Source organism: Mus pahari, chromosome 3 (assembly GCF_900095145.1).
Source record: "Mus pahari chromosome 3, PAHARI_EIJ_v1.1, whole genome shotgun sequence".
In the NCBI taxonomy this organism is placed as follows: Eukaryota; Metazoa; Chordata; class Mammalia; order Rodentia; family Muridae; genus Mus; species Mus pahari.
The window spans coordinates 45,797,201-45,820,728 of NC_034592.1; the positions used below are offsets into that span (position 1 = coordinate 45,797,201).

Consider the following 23,528-nt stretch of genomic DNA (forward strand, 5'->3'; position numbering starts at 1 on the left):
AATCACATGCTGCCGAATTGTCAGCAGGGGTGCTTTCAGGGAATAATGTTTTCCCCACCAATGGCCAGTGAGCTAGCTATATGCTGCCACTGGCTGGCTCCTGCTCCTGGGCAGTCACACTGGCACCCCAGGCTGCATGTGATGTCTTCATTAGCAGGAAGCCTGTTATGCCTCAACCCACTCTTCTGTCTTCCTCCTTTCTCTTGTTCCTTGGCCAAGAGTTAGCTCTCTGGTCTTGTCTATCATTGTCTTCCAGTATTTCTGCCTAAGAAATGTTCAGCTAATGTCTTTTACATGGGAAACAGAAACAGGCAGCGATGGCCATTATGGAGCAAAGATAGCATGTTCAGTTAGTTCTTTCCTAACTGCCCCTAAGGCAAATCAAATGGGCAAACTGGTACCCAACCATTGCCTGAAAACACTCCATAAACAAGAAAGTCTGACGATAGAGTTAAGTCCTATTTCTAAGCACATACGTGCAAAGTTCTCAGTGGGACCTTGTGTCTATGTAAACAGAGGTCATAGTGAGAAGAATCAGCTTTCAGAAACAAAGCCTTTACATCCCAGATTCTGGATTGTCTAGACACACACACCCCCTTATACCATATCCACCCTCCTTAAAGGAGAACTAGCCTAGGTCCAAACAGATGGGCACCACAAATGATAAAGTCCTTAGAGGCTGTGCTTGTAGTGGATGGGTAAGACAAAGGGTGAAAGTCCTTGAGGAAGGGGGCTGAGAAACCAAATTAATGAGGTCTAGAAATCAAGGCCAAGTGAGAGAGGAGAACAGGCAGAGACCTTGCAGGGTGGGGACAGTACATGGCCTCAGTCTCCATTACTGAACACATTTCTAGACTCAGAACGAACAGGGAAGGCGGCCCTTGGGCATAGAGTCAGGTCTTCTTTTTTTTGAAACTCTTGGCTGTCCTTTGCTTTCTCCTCTCCTCCCACAGACACAGAGCTCCCTACCTTCCCTATGCTTTACAGTCAGAGAAGAACTACTCACTTGCGCTGCAGCCTGGCTCCTTGGGTCACGGCATCTGGAGCAGCAGTGTTTGGTCTTGGCTGGCCCACTGCTCTTCTTGGTCATAGCACTTATATTCAGAGACCCACTCCCATGGGCACAGGCAGACTCCGCCAGCCCCTTCTCTCCACAGGCCACATGTGTCCAGTGCTGGTGACTTGGTGAGGCCTTCTGAGCACCTTATCACAAACACAACAGGAGTCTGGGGCTCTGAGAGACTATGAGGCAAAGAAAGCCAGCCATGCCCCCCTTTCCACTTCCTTCCTTCTACTTCAGAAATTGAGTTGATATGAAAACACCACTAGAGTAGACAACATCTCGGACGTGATCCCATTTCTGTATAAATCATAGAGTCATGGCAATAACTTAATATGAGTCATTTATTCCTTTCTCCTGTATCTAAAGAGAGTGGCAGTCACTTACAGTCTTCAAAGGCATAGCAATAAAGCTCGTCAAAGAAAAGCTAAGCCGTGCGTGGTGGCGCACGCCTTTAATCCCAGCACTCGGGTGGCAGAGGCAGGCAGATTTCTGAGTTCGAGGCCAGCCTGGTCTACAAAGTGAGTTCCAGGACAGCCTGAGAAACCCTGCCTCGAAAAATCCAAAAAAAAAAAAAGAAAAAAGAAAAGAAAGAAAAGATAAAATGTATAAACTTTAAATAAGGAAAGTGAAACAAATATAGCAACCCCCATGCTGTTGGTGCCTATAGGAAAATATACTATACAATGCTCGGGAAATTGCTAAAGCTGAGCTTCCTGCTAACGGAGTGAAAATATGCCAGTCTTTTGAGAATGAAATTTTGTCTAATTCATAAATTCTAAAAGCAGGTTGGGTTGCTGTAAGTTCGGGCTCCTGTGTTTGTTCTGGCCTTAAAGATGCAGGATCTCTGATAAATCTTGCTTGAACTTTCTCTTTTCAGGGGTTCTTTGGAATTTATCTTCCTGTGATGCTGTAAAGATGACAATCATTCGTGACGCTCTCTCAACCTTAACCAACACTGTGATAGTTCCACATTCTGGTTGGAATAACTCTTCCTTTGATGATGATCATAAAATTAAGTTTCAGACCTCACTGGTTCTACGGAACACAACAGGTTGCCTGAGGTGAGTGCTTCCTTCCCAGTTAATTACGTGATTAAGGAATGTGTGTCATAAGTAAATTGACTGTGGAAGGAGCTGTCTGGCTAGCATCCCCCCAGAGGTGGCGGCTCTCCTTCATAGCTTAGGGTACAGACTTTGTTGCTGTGAGCACAGGCTGGTGGCCCCAAGGCAACTGTCTTGCATGTTTGCATATAACTATTGTAAATTATTCAGAAAGGCCCATTTAGCTGAGGGCGCTATGGCAGTTCCAACAGTTTCTCCTGTAGTAGTGTTTTGTTTGTTTATTTGTTCATTTGTTTTTCTGATTATCACATACTTACTGCAGGTCAGATGTAGCCTTGATTTTGTTTCAGTTCCAGTTATGGTCATTGAAGTTCAGGATGCAAAGGGTGGGTCCTATGATTTCAACTGTTGTTTTGAGGTCTATAAATAAGTCAGTCCAGTGCTGTTCCCTTAGTCATTACCTTTAACATGGAAAAATCTGTGGTTCTCCTTATACGTTTGTGGAACAGATCCTTGAAAGTGATGTCTAATTGAGTGGCAGACAAAGTGATGAATCAGAGAAAGATTTGACAGACTAGGATACGCCCAACATCTCACATGAAGAAGAAAGAGAAGCTATTTAAGAAAGTACAGAGTGAGAAAAAGAGGAGAGGAGGCAGTTTTATTGGGAGAACTTTACAGAGACAGGTTGAAGAGAGAACAAGCTAGGCATAGGTAAAGACTGGAGCCAGATTATTACAAATCGTTTGAGGGTCAAGCAACGCAATTCAGGAGAGGCCAAGAGAGAAATCAGATTGAATCAGTTAGTATGGAAAGGAGTTTTGAACCACAATGGCTGAGTTGAACCAACCAGTCAGAGCTCAGAAAGAACAAGAAAGGGTGAACCTATTCAGCAGTAAGTCTCAGAGACTGAAAACATTCAAGGCCTAGATTAAATTGTACAAAGACTAGAAGCTTCCAGGAGGAGGCCCAGGTTAGCGGACTGAGGCAGTAAGCCTCGGAAACAGCTACTTCAAAAGAATAGATGTAACTTTTACACACCCACTCACATCTGACCCTGTCCCCAGCCTCTTGCTCAAGGCATATGAAGCAGGAGCTGTGGCAAAATGACAGGGTGACCAGCAAGGCCCTGCTCCCAGTTCCACCATGAGCTTTAGTGGCTTTGTCTGCAGAATAGATATGACAGTGCTGTCATGCACAGGGCCTTGAGTTCAAGTCTTAGCCCTGAACAGGAGAACAAAAACAAGGCATCTGAACACCTCCAGGGCAGAGAGCTTGAGCCACAGGGAGCTAGCCTGGGCTGCAGCTCCCAAGCCCTCTGCACTGTGAAGGCCCTTGTCTGTGATGGGAGGGAGTGAAGAGCCAAGAAAGTAGCAGGTCATCTCACTCAGGTGTCTGGACCTGAGTGGGTCCACTCACGTGGCCTGTGCTCAGCGGGAAGCAGCACCCCACCCCCCACCCTGGAGTCAGGGAAGTGCAACCCTCCTCCTCCTCAGCCACCCAGTTGGGCAGCAAGTACCCAGACCAGGGTAAGCTGGATTAAGCTGAACTGGGCTCCAGCTGTGAGGAAGATACAAATAGGGAACAGGAAGATGGCAGTAGGCACCAGAAAAGATAATAGTGATGTAAGAGTTATTGGTGAATCCGTGGTGATCAATTAAAGACTATGTATTAGGGTTCTCCTAGAGGAACAGAACTTATAGAATGAAGTGGGGGGGATCTATAATATAGTATTATATATAAATTTATACTCATATATATGTGGAATGTATTAGAACTTGCTATAATTTATAAAACTTACAGAATCCAGTTCATGAGGCTGGTGCCTCAGATGATCTTTAGTGTAGCTAGAATCCCCAAAGGGTTGCTAGCAAGCGTGAGAACAGGCAGGCGGAGGCAGAGCCTCCTTCCTCCATGTCCGTTATACAGGCTGCCTGCAGGTGTGGCCTGGATTAGAGGCGAGTCTTCCCGCCTCAAAGATCAGATTAAAAGTGGATCTTCCCACTTCAAATGATTCAATCAGGACAAAATCCCTCACGGGTGTGCCCAGTGATTTGGCTTTTAGTAATTCCAGATGTAGTCAAGCTGGCAGCCAAGAATTACCATCACAGCCTATATCTGAACCACCACAGAAGCTCCTTATCTGAAGGTTGGGGTTCAGGAGAGCAAGTGACTAGTCACGTTAAAGGAATGGGCTAGCTCAGTGAACCAAGTGGCAATTGGTGGTATATCTCAAGCCACCTTTCAGTGGCTGCTCTCTGCTCCTATTCTCAGGGATCATTAAAGTCATGGCTGAAGGGTAAGTTGTTCAGCTCCGCAGCTCCCACGTATTTCTGTCCCTCCAGGAACCTCAGCTCTGCCGGGGAGGAAGCACGAAAACAAATGCGCTCCTGCGAGGGGCTGGTAGACTCACTGTTGTATGTGATCCACACGTGTGTGAACACTTCTGATTATGACAGCAAGGTCAGTACCCTCCCACCTACTCACATGCCATCTGGTGTGAAATTCTGCAGCCTGGGGCTGCCAACCGCAAAACAGGATGAGGCTCCCTCAACAGTACAAGTTAGAGATGATGTGGCAGCGTAACAGGCCTGGAACCATGGGCAAGGACCTCATGTGGGTCCGGGATTTATGTGGTTTCTGGGTGACAGCCCTGTGCTCTCTTCCTACTCTTAGCCACTGCTCCATTGCAGCCCCACTCCAGCTTCTCTGAGCCCTCCCGTTTCCTCTTGTGATGTTCTAGCAAATTCTTCTCCCGGGGCTGGGAAAGACAGGAAGACCAAGCTAGGGTATCAGGAGCCCCAAGATGTGTGCCTGCGTGGGGCTGGGCTGGGCTGGGCTAGGAGAAGCCATTGGTAGATCTTGGGTCACAACAATGAGTCTGAGAGAGAAAAGAATAACAAGTCACCAGTTGGAGGGTGGGGGAGGCTCCACAGAAACAGCCAAGTTTTTAGTTGAGCTCATTAAACAAGAAGACCTGCAGATGACATTGAGAGAAACAAGCAAGTTGGGAAGGAGGACTTGCCAGGTGGGGCAACTCTAACCGTGACTTTAGACATCAGAGTTGGAATGACAATTGCCCCACACACATACTAAAGATTTAAAGTATGGAAAATCGGGTGCAGAAGACAAAATGTCAACAGAAAGAGCATTCCTCAGAGATGGGAGACAGGAAATAGAGGGGCAACAGACATAAGACCTGGAGATAGGGCTGCTTCCGGGAAGGGAGGAGGAAGTACTGGAATGGGGGATGGGGAGCCGAGTGAGGCCTCAACATCTCCAGTGCCATGTGGCACTGAACAGGACCCGTGGATCTTAGTGTAGAGCCGGTCCACACTTCACAGCTGCACCCTGGCCCTCAAGACTAGAGAGCCATTCTTCTCCCCTTAGACGTCACATTCTAAGTCAGCAGTATTTCCTTCACGTTCTCCATTTATTTCTTGTTGGTGTGTGCAGTGCCAAGTCGTCTTGTGTGATTTTTTTAATTACACACTGTGTTGGTTTTCAGACAGTGGAGAACTGCGTGTGTACCCTGAGGAATCTGTCATACCGGCTGGAGCTGGAAGTCCCTCAGGCCCGGCTGCTCGGACTGAACGAACTAGATGACTTACTAGGAAAAGAGTCTCCCAGCAAAGACTCGGAACCAAGCTGCTGGGGGAAGAAGAAGAAGAAAAAAAAGCGAACTCCACAAGAGGACCAAGTTAGCATTTCCTTTTCTCTACTGTTTTAGTTGTTGGAGAGTGAGAAGCTGTAATTGGCGGAAAAGACTATTTCTATTTAGCTAAAACCCAGTCCAACAAAATGCATGCGTAGCAGCCAGAGGGCTTACCCGTTTCCTTTCCTCTCAGCCCATGCCATTTGTCTTTCAGTGGGATGGAGTCGGGCCTATCCCTGGACTGTCCAAGTCCCCCAAGGGAGTCGAGATGCTGTGGCACCCGTCAGTGGTAAAGCCGTATCTGACCCTGCTAGCAGAAAGTTCCAACCCAGCCACGTTGGAAGGCTCGGCCGGGTCTCTGCAGAACCTCTCTGCTGGCAACTGGAAGGTGAGATGTGTCCTCCTGTACACAGTTCTTTCTGTCTTTGTGGTCAGTTCAGCCACAGTGGTGAAAGGACACACTTGTTTATAGAGTTTGTCCATAAAAGGGAGTTACGCGGTCTGGGGAGGAGACAAGATGCCACTCTGGGCACCCTAAAGTGAATATGACAGAGTTTCTTCCCTGAGAATCTGAGGTTGATGAGCAAATATTATAGTATCCACTGGGTCGGTGCTGTGTGACCCTGAAAACCGACCTCTAGGGAAAAGGGGGAAAAGGAGTCGAAGGCCCCCTGCGGGATGAACTGAGCTCAGTCACCAGGGTCTGAGCCTGGGGCACAGAGAAGGAACTGATGGGCAGATAAAATGGGCAGGAGGGAACAGGTCTTCTGGGAGGAAAGGACACTGGGTTCAGCAGGCTGCTCTGAGGCAAAGCAGACAGGACCAGACAGAACGGCTGGCTGCCTTGGAGCTGGCCGCCGTATCCAACACTGGTGCCTTGGAGCTGGCCGCCGTATCCAACACTGGACGCTGAGCTTCAGGAGTGAGACCTGACCCACAGACAAGGGGGCGCTGAGGTTTTCAGCAGAGAAGTAGCAAAGACAAGCCAGTGTGGACACTGTTGGGTCACTTCTGTGGCTTTACAGGGAGTGAGGATGAGAAAAACTGAGGCTGGGCTTCCCGGAAGGAGCCAGTGGCACATCCTAATGAAGGAAGATGGGGACCTGGTTCTGAAAGTTGAGGTTGGGCAGTGCTCGAGGGAGTACCCCACTTTTGTCAGGCTCCTCCAAAGCATAGGAAGTGTGTCTTTTTATACATGTGCAACATTGTGGAAATAGTTTCCTGTTGTTACCACAATCGGAAGCAAAGTTTCTTAAAACTTTAGATGTCATCTTTTATTTTTCCCAGACAGTCCTTGTGAGACACAGTTTCAGTCACCAGAAACTTTGTGACAAGTGGCTGATTCTTGTTTTGGCTCCTCATCCCACTCCACCCAAAATAAGGCTCTTTGGGACTGGATTCTCCATGACTGAGCTCTGTTAGGAGACACAAGTGTGCATATTTCATTCAGGGAACAGAGTCTGTACAAATTCTGTGGTCTGGTGTTACCTAAGCAATGTGGTTACCCATTTACTGTGCCTAAAGTGCTAATAGCTCAGTGCTAGGGCTGACTAAATTCACAAGAATCCCAGCTCCTAGGAGCCAACGTGAAGGATCCCGGACCTCAGCAGCTTCATCTGTAGTTAAGTAATTCTCAGTATCAAAAATAGTCGCTCAAATTCTCAGACTCTTAGGGCTGAAGCGACGGCTTAGCGGTTAAGAAAGCTCCCTGTCCTTGAGGAGGACAGGAGTCTGGTTCCCTGCACCACATCAGGCAGCCCACAGCTGCCTTTAACTGTAGCTCTAGGGACTCTGATGCCCTCTGGCCACTTTGGGTGCCCGCATGTACATACACAGATACACATAACTAAAAATTAAGAAATATATTTCTTATGTATGTGATTTTATTTGTATATATTATATATTATAAATTTATATAAATATATAATCATACACATAAGAAATATATTTCATGTGTGTATATACACACACAATAGAGGAGCAGTTGTGTGGGAAAGGCTTGCTGGGCCGGCCTGGCAGTCTCCAAGGGAAATAGGAAGCCATGTGTCCTGCACCTTCAGGAAACTGCACACTACCCCAGTGCTTTCTACAGTAGTGAGCCTTACACTGTATTTCCTCCCTGTAGATTTCATTTGATTTGGAAGTTAAAAATCTATCATTTCATGCAATGAATGTTAATTGTATCTTTAAAAGGCATTTTTTCTTTTATGTATATTATTAACATAAAATGTTAGAATTCAAGAAACTGGGCAGTCAATCACATATTTTAACATTAATAGCAATCTCAGAGAGCTAATGGATCTCTGCCCTCATGAGCTAATGGATCTCTGCCCTCATGCTTTGTCCACAGTAGGAAGATATCAGATGTTACTTGGGCAGCTTCTTTGAATTATCCTGCTTTGCTTTAGTCTGTAATGTTACCTTGTTGTTGTTTCTTAGGTAATAACTCAGTATTGCGTTCTGGTTCTCGTGGTGCACAGCGTGTAGCCAGTTAATGTTGACTGAGGATGTATTTTGCATCCAAGCACGCTTTGCTGTGGGTATGAGTTACGGTGCCCGTGTCTGTGGAGAAATCCCTTTCTTCCAAGGAAAGGAATTTTTTCAGCAGGTTTTTTTTTTTTTTCCTTCTTCTTCTTTTTTGGACAGGTTACCAAACTCTCAATATTGTTGCTGTGTGTGCTAAAAAACTAAGTAACCCAGGGGAGCCAGGCTCCCCTTTAGTGTATGTGAGAACCTGTCTCTGTCATCCTCCTACCTCTGGACCAGTGTGGGGCCGACTGGGAAGGCTCCTTCCTTAATCATGTTTATATAGCTGAGAGGAAGGGTGTCCTGCACACATCTGACAGATGGCGGTGTGAGGTCTTCAGGCTTTGAGGGATTTCTTTTTAAATCGGCTATCCCAGCCTATCTGTCTCCCGAATGGTGGCACCACTGATTTAATCTCCACTGGACAGAAAACATTGAATTTATTAGTTTGTCTCTGTAGATTGCAGCAGTGCATGAGAGTAAAATGCTACGTCTTATTCACTAATACCCCATTTTCTCACCAGTTTGCAGCATACATCCGGGCGGCTGTCCGGAAGGAAAAAGGGCTTCCTATCCTTGTTGAGCTTCTAAGGATGGATAATGACAGAGTCGTCTCTTCTGTGGCCACTGCCTTGAGGAACATGGCGCTGGATGTTCGCAACAAGGAGCTCATAGGTATGTACTGGTGACAGAGTAACGCTGCAAGAGAAGCAACTGTGGCAGTTGCAAAACTCTTGATTTATTAATTAATGTATGCCCTTTAAAAGTGTCTACTGCTGAGCCTGCTCCTCGTTTCTTTGCATATTTGGATTCCCTGCTTTTCGACTAGTCTTCTTCAACAAGAGGCAGACTCATTAAATAAACATGGGCCTGTGTAAGGAAACTTCCGGAGAAGCCAGGGCTCTCCAGTAAGGTCAGGTGTGCATAACAGTGCCACTAGATGATGAATTTGGTGTCTCCATTCCCTAAGAGAAGTTATAGCCTGAGTAACAAGAACAGGAAAACATTTGACTTTCCTTTCCAGTATTTGCGCTCATCTGTGCTTATCCACCAATACTGTCATCTTCTAAGTCACAAAAGAAACCATCTGAGCACTGGGTAGCTTTCCCTCCCAGGTCTGTGAGAGCGCTCACCCCAGGGGCAAACCACTGTCGTCTCTTTCCATCCCAAGACCGGGTCAGGGTGTGGACGAGGTAAGGACTAGGCCTCCTGTACACTCTGTGTTAGGCCTTTGCTCCTGTGTCACAGAGTGGGTACATCAGCACATGCACAGAGCCAAGAATGAGACTCCCATGCTTCAAACACCATGTGTCTTGCTGGTCTCCAAGCAGCCCTATCCCAGTTTGATGGTAACAGGAAGAGGAGAGCCACTCCTGGGCTGGAGCCTCTCTATCCTGAACCTGCTGCTCACTGAGCTCATGACCCAGAGTGTCCTCTACAGCCTACTGCTTCTGGATGGAAATCGGAGCTCTCTCTGGGTTCTGAAAGGAAGTTGGTAACAGGGTCACTGTTAGAGGAAATAAGAAGAAATAAGGACAATACCCTACATCTACTAACACTCCAGGCCAGCCCCGTGGCTGGTGACATGGGGACGCATGATATTTTATGGATTTGCGTGAATTTGGACCCAATTTATATTAAAACACAATTATACATAGACACATACATAATACAATTATATTAAAACATAATAAAATAATAGAAAGAGGGAAGGGGTAAGAGAAAGCATTAGAGAGAATGAGAGTATTATTTAGCTTTAAGATTAGCCATGATCCTGACCTAGTGGAGCAAGCCAGTAGTCACAACTACTTAGGAGACTGAAGCAGGCAAGTTCAAAGCCAGCCTGGCCAATCTGCAGAAGTGAGACCCATTTCAAGATAAAAGGAGAGCTACAGGTTAGCATCATGGTGGACTGCTTATACAGCACTCACAGGCCCTCAGGTCAAGCCTAGCCCCTGTACTAAAGGAGAGACTAAACATTAAATGGACTAATGTGACAAAGACAAGGCTGTCACACCTTGGTGGGCAGAAATGCCACTTTCAATTCTTATTGTCCAGATGAATGCGTCCTTTCTTTTGGGGCAGCTCATCCCCCAAGAAAGGGAGTCTCACTGAGCCTCTCTGTGGCCCAGCCCCTGCCCAGGTCCCATACTTCCATCAGAGCAGTCTGATTGAGACTTGGAAGTTATAGCCGTTCTCAGTTTCTTATGAAAAGATATATACTCAGAGTGTTTCTACTCCTAAAAGGAAAAAAAAAAAAACCTGGGTAGTCTCATGTCATTGTACGTTCTGGCCGTCTGTAGCCCTGACTAGTCTCATGTCATTGTACGTTCTGGCCGTCTGTAGCCCTGACTAGTCTCATGTCATTGTACGTTCTGGCTGTCTGTAGCCCTGACTAGTCTCATGTCATTGTACGTTCTGGCCGTTGGTGAGCGATCAGAGTTACCAGAGCTGATTCTCACCGAGCTCGGGAGCCACATTTATCCCATAGGCTTCCAGCACCACCGCTGTTCCCCGCTCCTAGCCACCTCTGCTCTTTCAAAGCTTTGCCTGTGATAAAGTCACACCCACCACTGCACATAGACCCTACTCTGATGGGAAACCTGGTTAGCGCAGCCTAAGAAAATATTGACTTTGACCTTAATTTCTGTTGTTTGTAGTACATTTATCCCACGTTGTCAGTTGGTAATTGGAATTGAAAAAGCTAGAGATAACCTGTTTGGAGAGGAGATGGGGAAGTTGGGTGTTTATAAAGAATTGCTTCCCTTGTTGAGCCTGCCTCAGCCAGCTCCTCCTGAGCCTCCTGTTGCCTTGAGGAGATGATGTACCTGCAGTTTCAGTAGAAGGTTTTTTTCTTTGTGTCTTTTAAGGAAACTATGGTTAACTGCTGATAACAGATCAGCCAGCAGATCCTTCAGCTTTGTTCAAGTGGGGGACTGTTCTCAGGTGGCTCGACAGACTAGACCCAGAAAGACTTAATGAAAAGTATTTTTGGCAACCTTAGTTGGTCCAGATTCAAAGATAAGTTTTTTGAAAAGCTTTGAGTAGAAATTGCATTTTGATACACTGGAATTAAGGAGAGCATTTCTGCCCTAAGCCTTCATTACAACCATGACTGGAGAGTACGGACCGCAGCCAGTCCACTTCTCTGAGCACTTCTATACACTGATTTATATTTCTTTCAGCAAGTGACAGTAGTATTTTATAAAGGAGTCATGAAGTTTTGTTTTGTAAAAGCCTTCATATTGTGAGGATTTTCAACAACAGTGATAAAAAGTGGATGCCCATGAAATGCTGACCCTAGTCGTGTGCACCCTGCAGGTAAATACGCCATGCGAGACCTGGTGAACAGGCTTCCAGGCGGCAACAGCCCCAGCATCCTATCCGATGAGACCGTGGCAGCCATCTGCTGTGCTCTGCACGAAGTCACCAGCAAAAACATGGAGAATGCCAAAGCTCTGGCCGACTCGGGAGGTATAGAGAAGCTGGTGAACATAACCAAAGGCAGAGGAGACAGGCAAGTGTGAGCTCCTGGATCCTGGGGTGAGAGAGGAAGCCATGCCTGAAGCGAGGATTTAGTTCTCTGTTTCTCACATGTTGTCTACATTGGCTAAGACTTGTAATGGTGCGGGCTGCTTTTTGTCATACGCTGGCATTTCCTTTATTATAGTGTGCCTCACTCCTCCACTCTATCCTCTGAGGTTGCTGTAACAAAATGCTGTGGGCTAGGGAACTTATGAACAATAGAAATTTATTTCCCACAGTTCTGGCACCTGTGAAATCCAGGATCAAGGTCCCAACAGATTTTATGTCTGGTCTAAGTCCCTTTCCTGTCTTAGAGAGAGTAAGCTTTGCCCTCACATAGAACAGTCTCTTCCAGGTGACTCTTCTCAAAGGCTGCCCCTCCCGCACTGTCACTTTGAGAGGTAGGACTTGTACTTAGGAATGTTGGGGAGACTCGGGTGTCCAGGCTGTAGCCATCTCTGAAGCTACATTTGTTCATGTCCGCTCCTAGAAGAACCAAAAGCACCAGGGTGGTGACAATCTTAGGGACACCGTCGCCTTTGCAGCTTGGGCTCTGTCCCACGCCTACAGCCTATTCTGCAAGAATGTCTTTAAATCCTCACTTTTGAGATTGATTCTGCTGCCGAATGCCCAGAAGGCATGAAAACCAGCATTCTGCATGAGTGTGCTCTGGGCTTGGTCCCTTGGCTTTAACAGATGAAGCAGCACAAGTGGGCAGAGCAGATCGTAGCAAAATAGAGGTTTCTTGTCATGGGCTACAACTGTGACTAAATTTGTCTTAGTGTCAGATCAGCGAAATGGAACTGGGAATGCCAAGTACCTTCCTCAAACCGTAGGTCAGCAGCACTACACACACACACACACACACACACACACACACACACACACACACACACACACGGTTCCCACTATGTTCTCTCCCTGGCACTGACTGTTTTGAGTCATCTGCTAGGATCTTACTCCTGAGGTGCCTGGGACTTTGTCCTTTTATCTGCTGTTGTATCCTTAACAACAAAAGCTTGGCCCCGGTACATGCATAGGGATAATTTATTAATCAGCTGAAAGGCAATGCTGAGATTCACATTACAGCTCTTCAAGTCTTTCCAGTTGATACCACTGGAGGAATTCTTAAAATATAGAAACAGTGCAGAAAGCCATCACCTTACCCACGAGAAGCCCCGCTTGTTAGCATAGACAGCATTGCCTGTTGGCGTTTTTATTTCTTGTATTTTTAAATTTTCATTAGTAACAAATGCATACAGTATGTTTGTTTTGATTATTTTTTTTCTCTTTCATATAAGTCCCCATCTTGTAGTCTGGGCTCACTGTGTAGCCCAGGCTGGCCTCAAATTCATAGCAGTTCTCCCACCTCAGTATACTACGTTCTAAGATTACAAGAGTAAGCCACCTGCCCTGCTTTCCTGTTAGGCAGATGAAATTTCTTGGGCAGTTAAGAGCCCATTCTACTGACTTCTTCCAGCACACGCACACACACATACACACACAAGGTCATATGATCACCTTACACACTCTTAGAAGTTCACCAGATAACCTGCACTTGTAGAAAGGTTTGTGCACTTGATATACACATGAATATGCATATACGTCTAATCTCATATTTAAAGCAAATGAGCAGCTTGAACCAGGCACTGGAAAGAGCAGCAGTTAAAAGCATTCACTGCTCCTGCAGAGGTCCTGGGTTTGGTTCCCAGCACCCACAGCAGGCTCAAAACTACCCATAGCTCCAATTCTAGGGAATCAGCCCCCACTTCTGGGCTCTGAGAGCACCAGGCATGCACATACATACATACATACATACATGCAAATACACATAAAATAAACCCTTTTTAAACAGGAAAAGAAAGAAAAGGTCTTACGGAGAATCAGGTTGTGTCCGTTTCCCCGCACTGCACTTCCTCGTGGCCCTCCCTGGACTTACTGCATGTCTGCGTGCTGCTCCAGTGCTAGGCATACAGCAGTGAGTGCAGCACAAAACAGTGTTCCAGGGCCGAGGCAGATGAGGTACCCAATGAGTAACAGCAACAGAGCCTGGCAGACGGCACTGACAAGCACAAATGACAAACTCGGAGAAGGCAGCAAGCATGTCAGGAAGAGAGAAGTGGCAGGGAAGGCCTCCTGGTGATGGCAGGAAGCTGACCTGAAGAAGAAAGTGTTCAGGGTGGGGGCGGGCACTGTGCCCCTGTGGGGCAGAAGCACGTGAACAGAGTCCAGCAAGAGGCTGCCGGGCGAAGAAAAGCAGAATCCAGTGCAGGGAGAAAAAAGGGAGTTTGTGTGAGCAATAGGACCAAGAAGCAGTAGAACCTTATAGTCGGTTGTCTCAGTCTCCGAATGACACCAGAGCCTCTGGAGAGCAATGAGCAGAGGAGTAACATGGCCAGTTTCCCTTGTAGAACCTCATCCCACAGCACACTAAAGGCTAGGGTGCAGCAGCTGTGGTGATGTCAGCAGCATTGCTGATGGGGTTGAAAAGCAATTCAGCAGGTTTTACTGATGAGTGAGCTGCTGGAGAGGAGAGGATTATGAATGACTCCAAAGTGGTAGTCAAAGAGGCATATCTAGGCAGGGAAGCTTGCAGGAGGCCCATCCCGGGTTTACTCTGCACTTGGGTGCTTGGGGATAACTATTAGACATCCAGTGAGTTGGGGGGGGGGGGGGTGAGGGGGGCGGCGGTCAGCACGAGAGGTGCAGGGCTGATACTCAAGCTGGAAAAATATACCCGGGAGTCAGTCAGCAGCATTTAAATGGCTCGTTTATAGAAGTGAAGGTTGACAGATGTCAGGGAGATGAGGACCCCAAAATAAACAGAAAAGAGCAGCCAGAACCCAGGAGCATGTGGTAACTTAGAATCCAAACAGAAGGAGATGCGGAGAGTTCGGCTGGAGTTAGAAGCCCTGCTTACTCAGGACGAGCTTGAGGCCTGACCATTGGATACGACAGTCATACAGAGGCTGTGAGAGCTTGAGGCCTGACCATTGGATATGACAGTCATACAGAGGCTGTGAGTTGAAGAGGAGATGGGATGGGAGAAATGAGAGTTGTGAGTGATTGCTTTCTGGGGCTTCTTGTGTGCTACAAAGGTGAGAGGGCACCCTTGCCTTCCCCAGGATTCCAGTTCTCCACAGAATCTGGTACCCTCCATTCTACTCCTTTGGCTGCTGGTTTGTAGCCTGAGTCTCTCCATGCTCCCTGTCTTCATTAAACCACATCTCTCCCTAGGTCCTCTCTAAAAGTGGTGAAGGCGGCAGCCCAGGTCTTGAATACATTATGGCAGTACCGGGACCTCCGGAGCATTTACAAGAAGGTAACACCCAGGGGCAGCTGCGGCGTGTTGAGCATTCCTCATAGCCCACATTCCTAACTGCAGTGAAGTGCTGGTTTTCATTTTGAGCTCTCTTTTTTAACTCCACAGGATGGGTGGAATCAGAACCATTTTATTACACCTGTGTCCACGCTAGAGCGAGACCGATTCAAATCACACCCCTCTCTGTCCACCACCAACCAACAGATGTCGCCCGTCATTCAGTCAGGTCAGTGGGGGTTTGTATGACGAAAGATTGTATGCACTCGCGTGCGCGCGCACACACAGACACACACACACACACACACACACACACACACGAGCATGAGCAGATTGAGCATGTCACTTCAGCTCTGCCCATCTCTCTGAGAGCATGCTTTGAGATACACACACTATTGTAAACAGCCACTTTCTTTCATTTGGGAAGATGAAACAGCTTACATCAGCTGCAATGCATTAAAACAAAACAAAGAAAAGCCTCCAGGGCCTGTCCCCCACCTGAACGCTGCTTCGCCACGCTGGGGAAGGGGCCCTGGCATTGCATCTGGCCAGCTGGACCAGTAACCAGATGCAGAGTCCTGGGAGGTGGGGGTAATTGAAGATGCACTGGCTGGCTAGGAATGTCTCTGCTCTCTGCCAGCTTTGCATAAGTTTTAAGTCTCCTCCTAAGGAGTTATTGCTGCTGCTGCTGCTGCTGCTGCTGCTGCTGCTGCTGCTGCTGCTGCTGCTTTGGGCGGAGTTTAGTTTGGTTTTGGTTTTGGTTTTTCCTTAGTTTTCTTGGTGAAACTTCTTAGGAACAGGCTCCTAGAACATAGGTCATTGGAGCTTTGCAATGGCACCTCCCAGTCGCCTGGCTGCTTTGCAGACCCACACCCCCACACCCTTCCCAGCTAGCCACCCCCACCTCCCAATGTGGCCTTCTAGAAAGTTCCTTGAACATTAAGCTGAGACTCTTGGCAACTGTTCCACCCACTTGCTTGTAGAGCTCAGCCTAATGCTTCACGCTATGACTGCCGAGTCAAACAGTCCTGTAAATTTAATTCTTACCTGCATGAAACAGGAAAAATGATGCTTCTTACTTTGATTTGGCTTTAAATCCCACATTCTGACACATATATTATCTGCTGTAGACAGCTGTGCAGTTTCTGACAGTCCTATTGCTCATGTGGACAAATGTGGACAAAAAGACTGATGCCCATGCCCAGGGGCTCATGCACAGAATTGGATGTCTGTGTTTGTGCTAGGAGTTTCCCGGTGGTTGCTTTTCTCTTCTTTCTTTCTTTCTTTCTTTCTTTCTTTCTTTCTTTCTTTCTTTCTTTCTTTTTTTTTTTTTAAACACAGTTTACACCTACTATGTGTGATAGATATATGTCTTAGTTTAAAATTACAAGCTGTTTTATTCACCAAGACTCCTGCTTGGTTTTGCACACATCCTTTTATGAAAATATTCAGCATGGCCATCAGGGGAAGCAGGAGAGGTAGGTGGCTGCCAGCCATGGGCCTTCAGTGCAAGCACAAAGTCATTTCAAACAGATCAGCACACAGCTACTGTGCAGTGGATTTGCCACCTCAAGCGGAAGTGCTGATGGCCCCGCCCCGGTCCTAGGTGGCCCTCTATGTTCTACTTAAAGGGAAGATGTGTGTCGCTCCTGTCTCCCAGCTGTCTAAGGGCTGACCCTCGTCACTTGGCACTGAGGAGGGATGTGCTTACAAGCATGTCCACTGCCTCGTTAGTGTCTTCACAAAGGGGCTTCCCTTTGTGCTCTCTTCTGCCTTGCCATCTTCCCAGAAGTGAGCTGGAAGTGACACAGACACACAGATGCACATGCTCAGCCCGCCTACCCAACAGCACAGGAAAAGAACTGCCCTGCCAGGGCCCTCAGAAGGCGTGGCTGTGCAAAGCAACAGGGCCAAGGCTGGAGAACCACTGCTTTCAAGTGAATTGGGTAAAGATATGGCCACTGGTTATTATTATTACAAACCAGACTGTTAATGGGGAAAGAAAAACCTCACATACCTTCCTAGCCAAATTTAAAATAATAATAATGTCTAAAAGGGGGCCCAGGAGTATCTGGCTAGTCGTGGCTAATGATTATCAGACATGTGGCCCAGGCTAGCATCAGAAGTCATCGGGGCCACTGGGTTTACAGGATCTCCTGACAATAGATCACCAGAAAGAGAAGCATAAATGTTATTTACTGGATACTTCTAGACACACTAGACCAGGCCAGAAATTAAAACACACTATAAAACCTGCTACCAAACATCTGTACGTAAAACGATGGCAGATAGTTTATAAGCAGCTAAACTGTGACCACAAAATAGAAATAACTCTTGCATGGCTCTTACGTTACTCCAGTTGGTTTCCAAGGTGGGTCAAGTCCCTGAATCCCTGCTGCCTGCTAACCCCTACCCTGGGCTTCTAGAGCTGGCTGCTTGCTACAGCTCGGCTGTGGCCCAGGTGTCACCCTTGCTGAGATGGGAATTAGGGTGTGTTCATGGTCCTCGGGGTCTGGCTGCTCTTTGCCCTCAACACCTCTAAGAGACGGTTTTACTGTAGCATTGCTAATAAATAGCCTTTGTTTTCCTGGAGCACTTTCCAGATTTGCTGACAATCTGATTTCTCTCTTCCCCCTCCTTCCTTTGCCTCTCCCTTCAGTTGGCAGCACCTCTTCCTCACCAGCACTGTTAGGAATCAGGGAGCCTCGCTCTGAATACGATAGGACCCAGCCACCTATGCAGTATTACAGTAGCCAAGGGGACACCACACATAAAGGCCTGTACCCTGGTAAGACGCCACTTGGGTGTGTGATGCGATACCTGAAGGAGTCACCTCTCTGGGTGGCTCAGCCAATGTCCTGGGAACAAGCCTATGCTTATGTCAACTTGGTCCCAGCAGCAGACCACCCCGTCCCTTCTCTGCTGCTGTCAGGATTGTTGCCCTCTCTGCTTGTTTTAAATAAGTCAAGCTAATATATGACCACAAATACGATGACCACAAATTAAAGAGAAGGCTTAGCTTTGAAAATCATTTCTGGCTGCCCCAGGTGCCAGTCCCTTTGCTCTTGTCCCCCTCTTGCTCTGGCAAGAGTCCTTGTGCATCCGAAGTGAGGGTCCCATGTGGCTTTGCCTGAGTTACATGTACTCCCCAGACTGGCTCAGCTCCAAGTTCAAACTGACTGATAACAGTCTAGTCCCTTGGGGAAAAGAGTTTGAGTGGATTGTAGAATATATTATATGATTTTCCTCAAGTGTGATTACCTTTAAGAACAAAAATACTGTGATAGTGTTAATACTTTTATATTCTGTTCAGAAAGATATGCATGAAAAATATTTTAAAGTTGCTAGCCTAAAAGGTAGTTGGTCCACTCTCAAAGATTTAGGAATTATAACTACTCCCGAGGTTCCAAAGAAGTCACAAGCTATTGCAAAAGAAAAATGTATGTTTTCTTCAACAAGAAAGAAAGAGAGAGAGAAAAGAAAAGAGAAAAGGAGAAAAGAAAAGAGAGAAGGAGAAAAAAAGAAGAGATGGCAAATACCTATTTATTAAAAGGAAATAAGCTGCGCAGCTTAACTGCACCGGGGGAGGAGTCTGAGTCGTGCTATTGTCTTTGAAACTGTGATTTCACAGGGCTATTTACTAATTGACTATTGTTACCATGGCAATTAATAGCTCAGAAAATTGCAGATGCTACATTTCAAATAGCAAGCTCTGCACAGAAGGGAACACACACAGGCTGCAGTGCAGGCGGCTTCCAGGCTGCAGTGCAGGCGGCTTCCAGTCTGCAGCGGCCTGCTTCGCTGTACAGACCACCTCTTTGCACCCTTTATCTCTGCTTGTTTCCGTAAACTTAATTTGCTTGGAGTATGCCTTATTTTCCTTGATAAAAAAAAAAAAATTAAAGCCTTTGCTGGTTTTAACAGGAATACAAGGGCGACTAGTGATGGCATCAGGAGTCTGCTGTAGACTCTGAGGACAGTTGCCGAATTACCAATTTCTTTTCCATGTACAACATACTTAGCTATGGCAGACCCAAGACTGTGCCCTGTGTAGCCCCACTGCTTTGAGCATGCCTCTGCCTGGCCTCTCCAGAAGCCAAAATCTGACTCACAGCTGCTCGGAGGTGCGAGTTCATTCTAACACTGCATTTCCCATCTCTCTGACTCACACTATGGCTCAGAGTTCTGGAAAAATGGCATTCGTCACTCACCTCAGCACAGGGAGCCGCACTACTGCTCAAAGCCAACTACAGACATCCCTGAGGCTGAGCAGAGCTTGCGATGGGCCCTCTCTAGGAGGGCTCTGCATTCACAGCGTCATGCTGCCTGCCACGCACACATGGCCTGGTTTTGCATCTAATCCTCACAGATCCAGGGAACCTGGGCCGCTGTCCTTCTGCCAGCACTGGCACTAGGGAAAGCAGGACCCACCCACACAACCTGGTAGACCAGTGTAATAAGCATTAGTTTTAATTTAATAAAATATTTTCTTACAGGCTCCAGCAAACCTTCACCAATATACATCAGTTCCTATTCCTCACCAGCAAGAGAACAAAATAGACGGCTACAGGTGAATTTGTAACATCGTTGGTACAGAAGGCTGGTTAGCAGTCGCACAGTGAGAGCTGGGCCTCAATGTAGGCCCGAGGGGTTTCCCCTGAGGATCTTGGCTCCTCAGCCATGCCATGTGCATGGTTTAGATAAATGGTTTCCATCAGTGCTTCTGAGATGGCATGCCTCTGAGGGGGATTCTGAGAGACCTCTGGTGCATGTCCTTATCCAGTAGTTTCCCTTTCCCACTCTCCCTGCCCCCTTCTCTGTTGCCCTGTGAGGTGTCTTTCATATTGGATGAGGCGAGGTTGGTGAGGGCAGCCCCCACTCTGATCTCACTGCTCTTTGTACACTTCATGCTCCATCACTAAGACTTCCTCCTCATCCCCGAGTCTGCTGCCCATGTAAATGAGGGCCTTGTCCTCCCAGTCCCCAGACTCTGCTTCCCGGAAGGCCTTGACCTACCAACAAGGACCTTCCTGCCACACTGTCTCAACCACAAAACAACTAGGGTTTCCCAGCCAAAACTATAGTGTGTCCTTCCAAATAAGGATGTTCTGAGACACACACACACACACACACACACACTAAACCATAATCTTTCTTTAGATAGAAGAGAGAACGAATCTCCCTCATTACTTACACTTCATGCTCTAGTTTTTGCGGTGGTTTTGATTTTGACTGGGACTCATAGTTGCTCCTGCCGCTCTTAGACTTTTGAGCTACCATGACCCTGCCTTCACCCTGGGGAGAAGTCAGGGTTACAGGCGTGCACCTCCACACCCAGCTGCTGCTTTTTTAAGTCAAGACAAATCTAACTCTACCTTCAAAAGAGGAGATAAAGTTAGTTAAGCAGTTTTTTTTTTCACTCTAAAACACCAATGACATTAGAGTGAGTCTAAGTGAGATGCCAGTCCCTATGTGGCAATTGTTGATGTCTTACTTGGGGGGGGGGGGGTGCAGACAGCATAAAAACTGTGATCGTTTGAGGGCATCATGGTGAGGTCAAAGCTAAGACGGAGCAGAAGGAGCCGGGACCAGGTGCCCTGTGTGGCCGCACACGTGTGATTTTTTGCTTCCTACAGAAGAACTTAGCGGCACTGGCGCAACTCTAGAATCATTTGCTCACATGTCTCTGCTAAGTTTTTCATCTTCCTGCCTTGACGGCTCATCCTGAAGTACCACACTGTACTGCAGAGTTCATCAAACCACGTTATCTCTTAAAATTGAGTGGTGGCTTCAAACCCTCATCTAGGAAGTCAATGTTTTAAGATGCAGTCCTAAAATTATGGTCATCTGAAATATCTAAAACCAGATCCCCTGCCCTCAAATACATCTATGATATGCTTAACTTCCCTGTGCAAAAGCTGCCTCGGCCAACTCTGCTGAGGACCTAAACTCTCCTGAGATGAGACTTGAGCAAACAAAGCCAGCTTGCCTGTAAACATAACTGAAAGTCCACCCCTGCAGTGAACAAACGTCTGTGCACCTGAATCAGCTTCCTCCCCCCTTTAGCCCACAAAGTGCTTTAAATCGTGAGGCAGGAAGCCCACATCAGTGTTCTTGAAATGGGTGTCTTTAAATTGTTCTCACCCACTTGCCTTTCCGTCCTGCCAACAGCACCAGCAGCTGTACTACCAAGATGACTCCACCAGGAAGACGTTGGACGCATACAGACTGTACCTGCAGTCTCCTCGCAGCTATGAAGACCCTTATTGTGATGACCGAGTACACTTCCCAGCCTCTACTGATTACTCAGCGCAGTACGGACTGAAATCAACCACAAATTATGTAGACTTTTATTCCACTAAACGACCTTCTTATAGAGCCGAACAGTACCCTGGGTCCCCAGACTCCTGGGTGTAGCATCAAGACGGCTGCCTGCCGGGGGACGTTTTCCTTCTGACTCTGCTTGGATTGAGGGCAAGTCCGTCTTGCTGATGATGGTGACCGTGAAAGTGAAATGGAAGGGATGAGTGAAGAGGTTTTGGTTTGTTTGTTTTTTTCTTATTTTGAGGAATTTTCAGGGAAGTGAGGAAATCCTTGGGAGAGGACTTTGTATGCGCTGTGTAGGTGTTAGATCTAATTACTTGTAGAGTATAGTGGTGAAGGTGTGGGTGATGTGCTGGGAGACCTGAGATGTGGGTGAGATGAGATGGGTATGTGTAAGTCAAATCAAATTACAGATGATTTTTTTAATGTGAATAAAGTTATGTTCAGATAGTTTGTACAGAAAAAAATAATAATAAAATGGATGCCCTTCATGTTTTATTGCTATTACTAAATGTCAAGATTGTATGCTATTATGTCTTGTAAAAATTCCTTCTGTTGGTGTAAATATGGAAATGCCACATTGGTTAAGTGCCATCAGTTGTAATGCAGTGTGTCATTTGAAAAGAGATTTGAAGAACTGACAGCTTAAAGCCCAAGTGGGAAGCCCGCCCGCCTGCCCACCCAGGGAACTGTTCACAGTTGACAACAAACTCTGACACCCTCTGTTTTCAGTGAGTAGTGAACTCTGGAAGCACAAAGCCCAGTGTGACAGCAGCGCCATGCTCATCCCCCTCACAGGACACTTCACTGCCATTTTCTATGCACATGGAAGAATAATAAATGTGGAAACTTCATCCTGGAGAATGTGTTCTCTTGCATTTCTTCGGGGTGTGATAATGGACACAGATTTAGTAAGTCCCTTGTGAGGTAGGCCACACTGGACCAGGAAGATGGGGTGGCTCCCCTGCATACCATAGCGTGTGTAGTTCTTGGTTGCTTTTTTTATTATTATCGTTTCATTGGGTACACGGTACAGTTTTAGCAGGTTTTGCCTTGTCTCGGCCATCTCTTTTCACCTAAGGGAAATCACATCTGGTATCCTGGCCATACTGTATTGGCAAGGGCTACTTACTTTTAGAACTCGGTAATTACATATGAACAGTTGGGCATTTGCTAGCTTGGCATCAATGCTATAAACCAAAACCAATTCTAAATATTGTACTGAATACGTTCTGGGTTGCAGGCAGCCTTGGGGGATCCCACAGACATGGTAGGCATGTCCCGGTACTATCCTACAGTATTGTGACTATAGAAAGAGATCCAAGAAACACTGCTTTCCTGAGTGGAAACCGGCCCAAGTATATGCAGAAAGATGTCTGAAGCCTGCAAATGGTGAGCCTTTGTGAGCTTCAGACTTTCCAAAGGATACCCTGAGACCGTGACAGAATTGTGCTCTTGGCTGTGTGTCCTGGCTGGACAGAGGAAACGGCCTTCTACATAGCAGAGGCCACTGGGTGATGTTCCTAAGGAACTGACACAGGACTTGTGGACATCATACTTATTTGATCTCAAGTTCCTGAACCTGGTTCCTTGAGATCTGGGTTTACGTGAAAGCTGTTCCCTAAGAGAGTCAAGAGAAATGAGCCTCCAGAACCAACCAAATACTTTGGCAGCCCTTATTGCAACTAATGCAGATCAAGAGTTGGGAAGAACTCACTTGGGCCGCCAATGAGACCTCCTAATGTAGGCAGAAAAAGGCCAGTGGTGAGAATTGGGCAGAAGATCTGAGGCCCTTTAAACCTCCTAACTTGGGACTGGGAAAAAGAAATTGCAGGCAGAAACCTGCATCCTTGATGATAAAGATAAGACCAGCCCTCTAACCATGGCAATATACATGACCTGCTTAAACTGCTGAGTCATTGTTGCAATTCTCCCATTGCCAAAAGCATACAGTAAGCAGCCCACAGAAGAGGTGTGCGGTTCTGCAGAGTCAGGAGCAGCTGAGAATAAGCACTGGATAGATGGAGGTCAGAAAGCTAGCCCAAGGCGTATGCA

At 46.8% G+C, this 23,528-nt stretch overlaps 1 protein-coding gene across 26 annotated transcripts in view; it reads left to right on the forward strand.

The window, feature by feature from the left end:
- The window catches only part of Pkp4 (plakophilin 4), a 214,090-nt gene extending 191,756 nt beyond the window's left edge, over positions 1-22,334 (forward strand). For 13 of the 26 annotated variants that reach the window (XM_029537122.1, XM_021195146.2, XM_021195140.2 and 10 more), the window contains 11 exons: positions 1,941-2,124; positions 4,470-4,587; positions 5,633-5,824; positions 5,994-6,167; positions 8,830-8,980; positions 11,627-11,822; positions 15,068-15,152; positions 15,261-15,378; positions 17,809-17,937; positions 19,646-19,719; positions 21,321-22,328. In XM_029537122.1, the coding sequence (XP_029392982.1) occupies positions 1,941-2,124; positions 4,470-4,587; positions 5,633-5,824; positions 5,994-6,167; positions 8,830-8,980; positions 11,627-11,822; positions 15,068-15,152; positions 15,261-15,378; positions 17,809-17,937; positions 19,646-19,719; positions 21,321-21,566 (1,667 nt within the window). In that variant the 3' untranslated portion in view covers positions 21,567-22,328. Of the gene's footprint in view, positions 1-1,940; positions 2,125-4,469; positions 4,588-5,632; positions 5,825-5,993; positions 6,168-8,829; positions 8,981-11,626; positions 11,823-15,067; positions 15,153-15,260; positions 15,379-17,808; positions 17,938-19,645; positions 19,720-21,320 lie in introns of all 26 variants that reach the window. The other 13 variants (XM_029537132.1, XM_029537135.1, XM_029537139.1 and 10 more) reach the window with 4 other exon arrangements.
- The last annotated feature ends 1,194 nt before the right edge of the window (positions 22,335-23,528 follow it).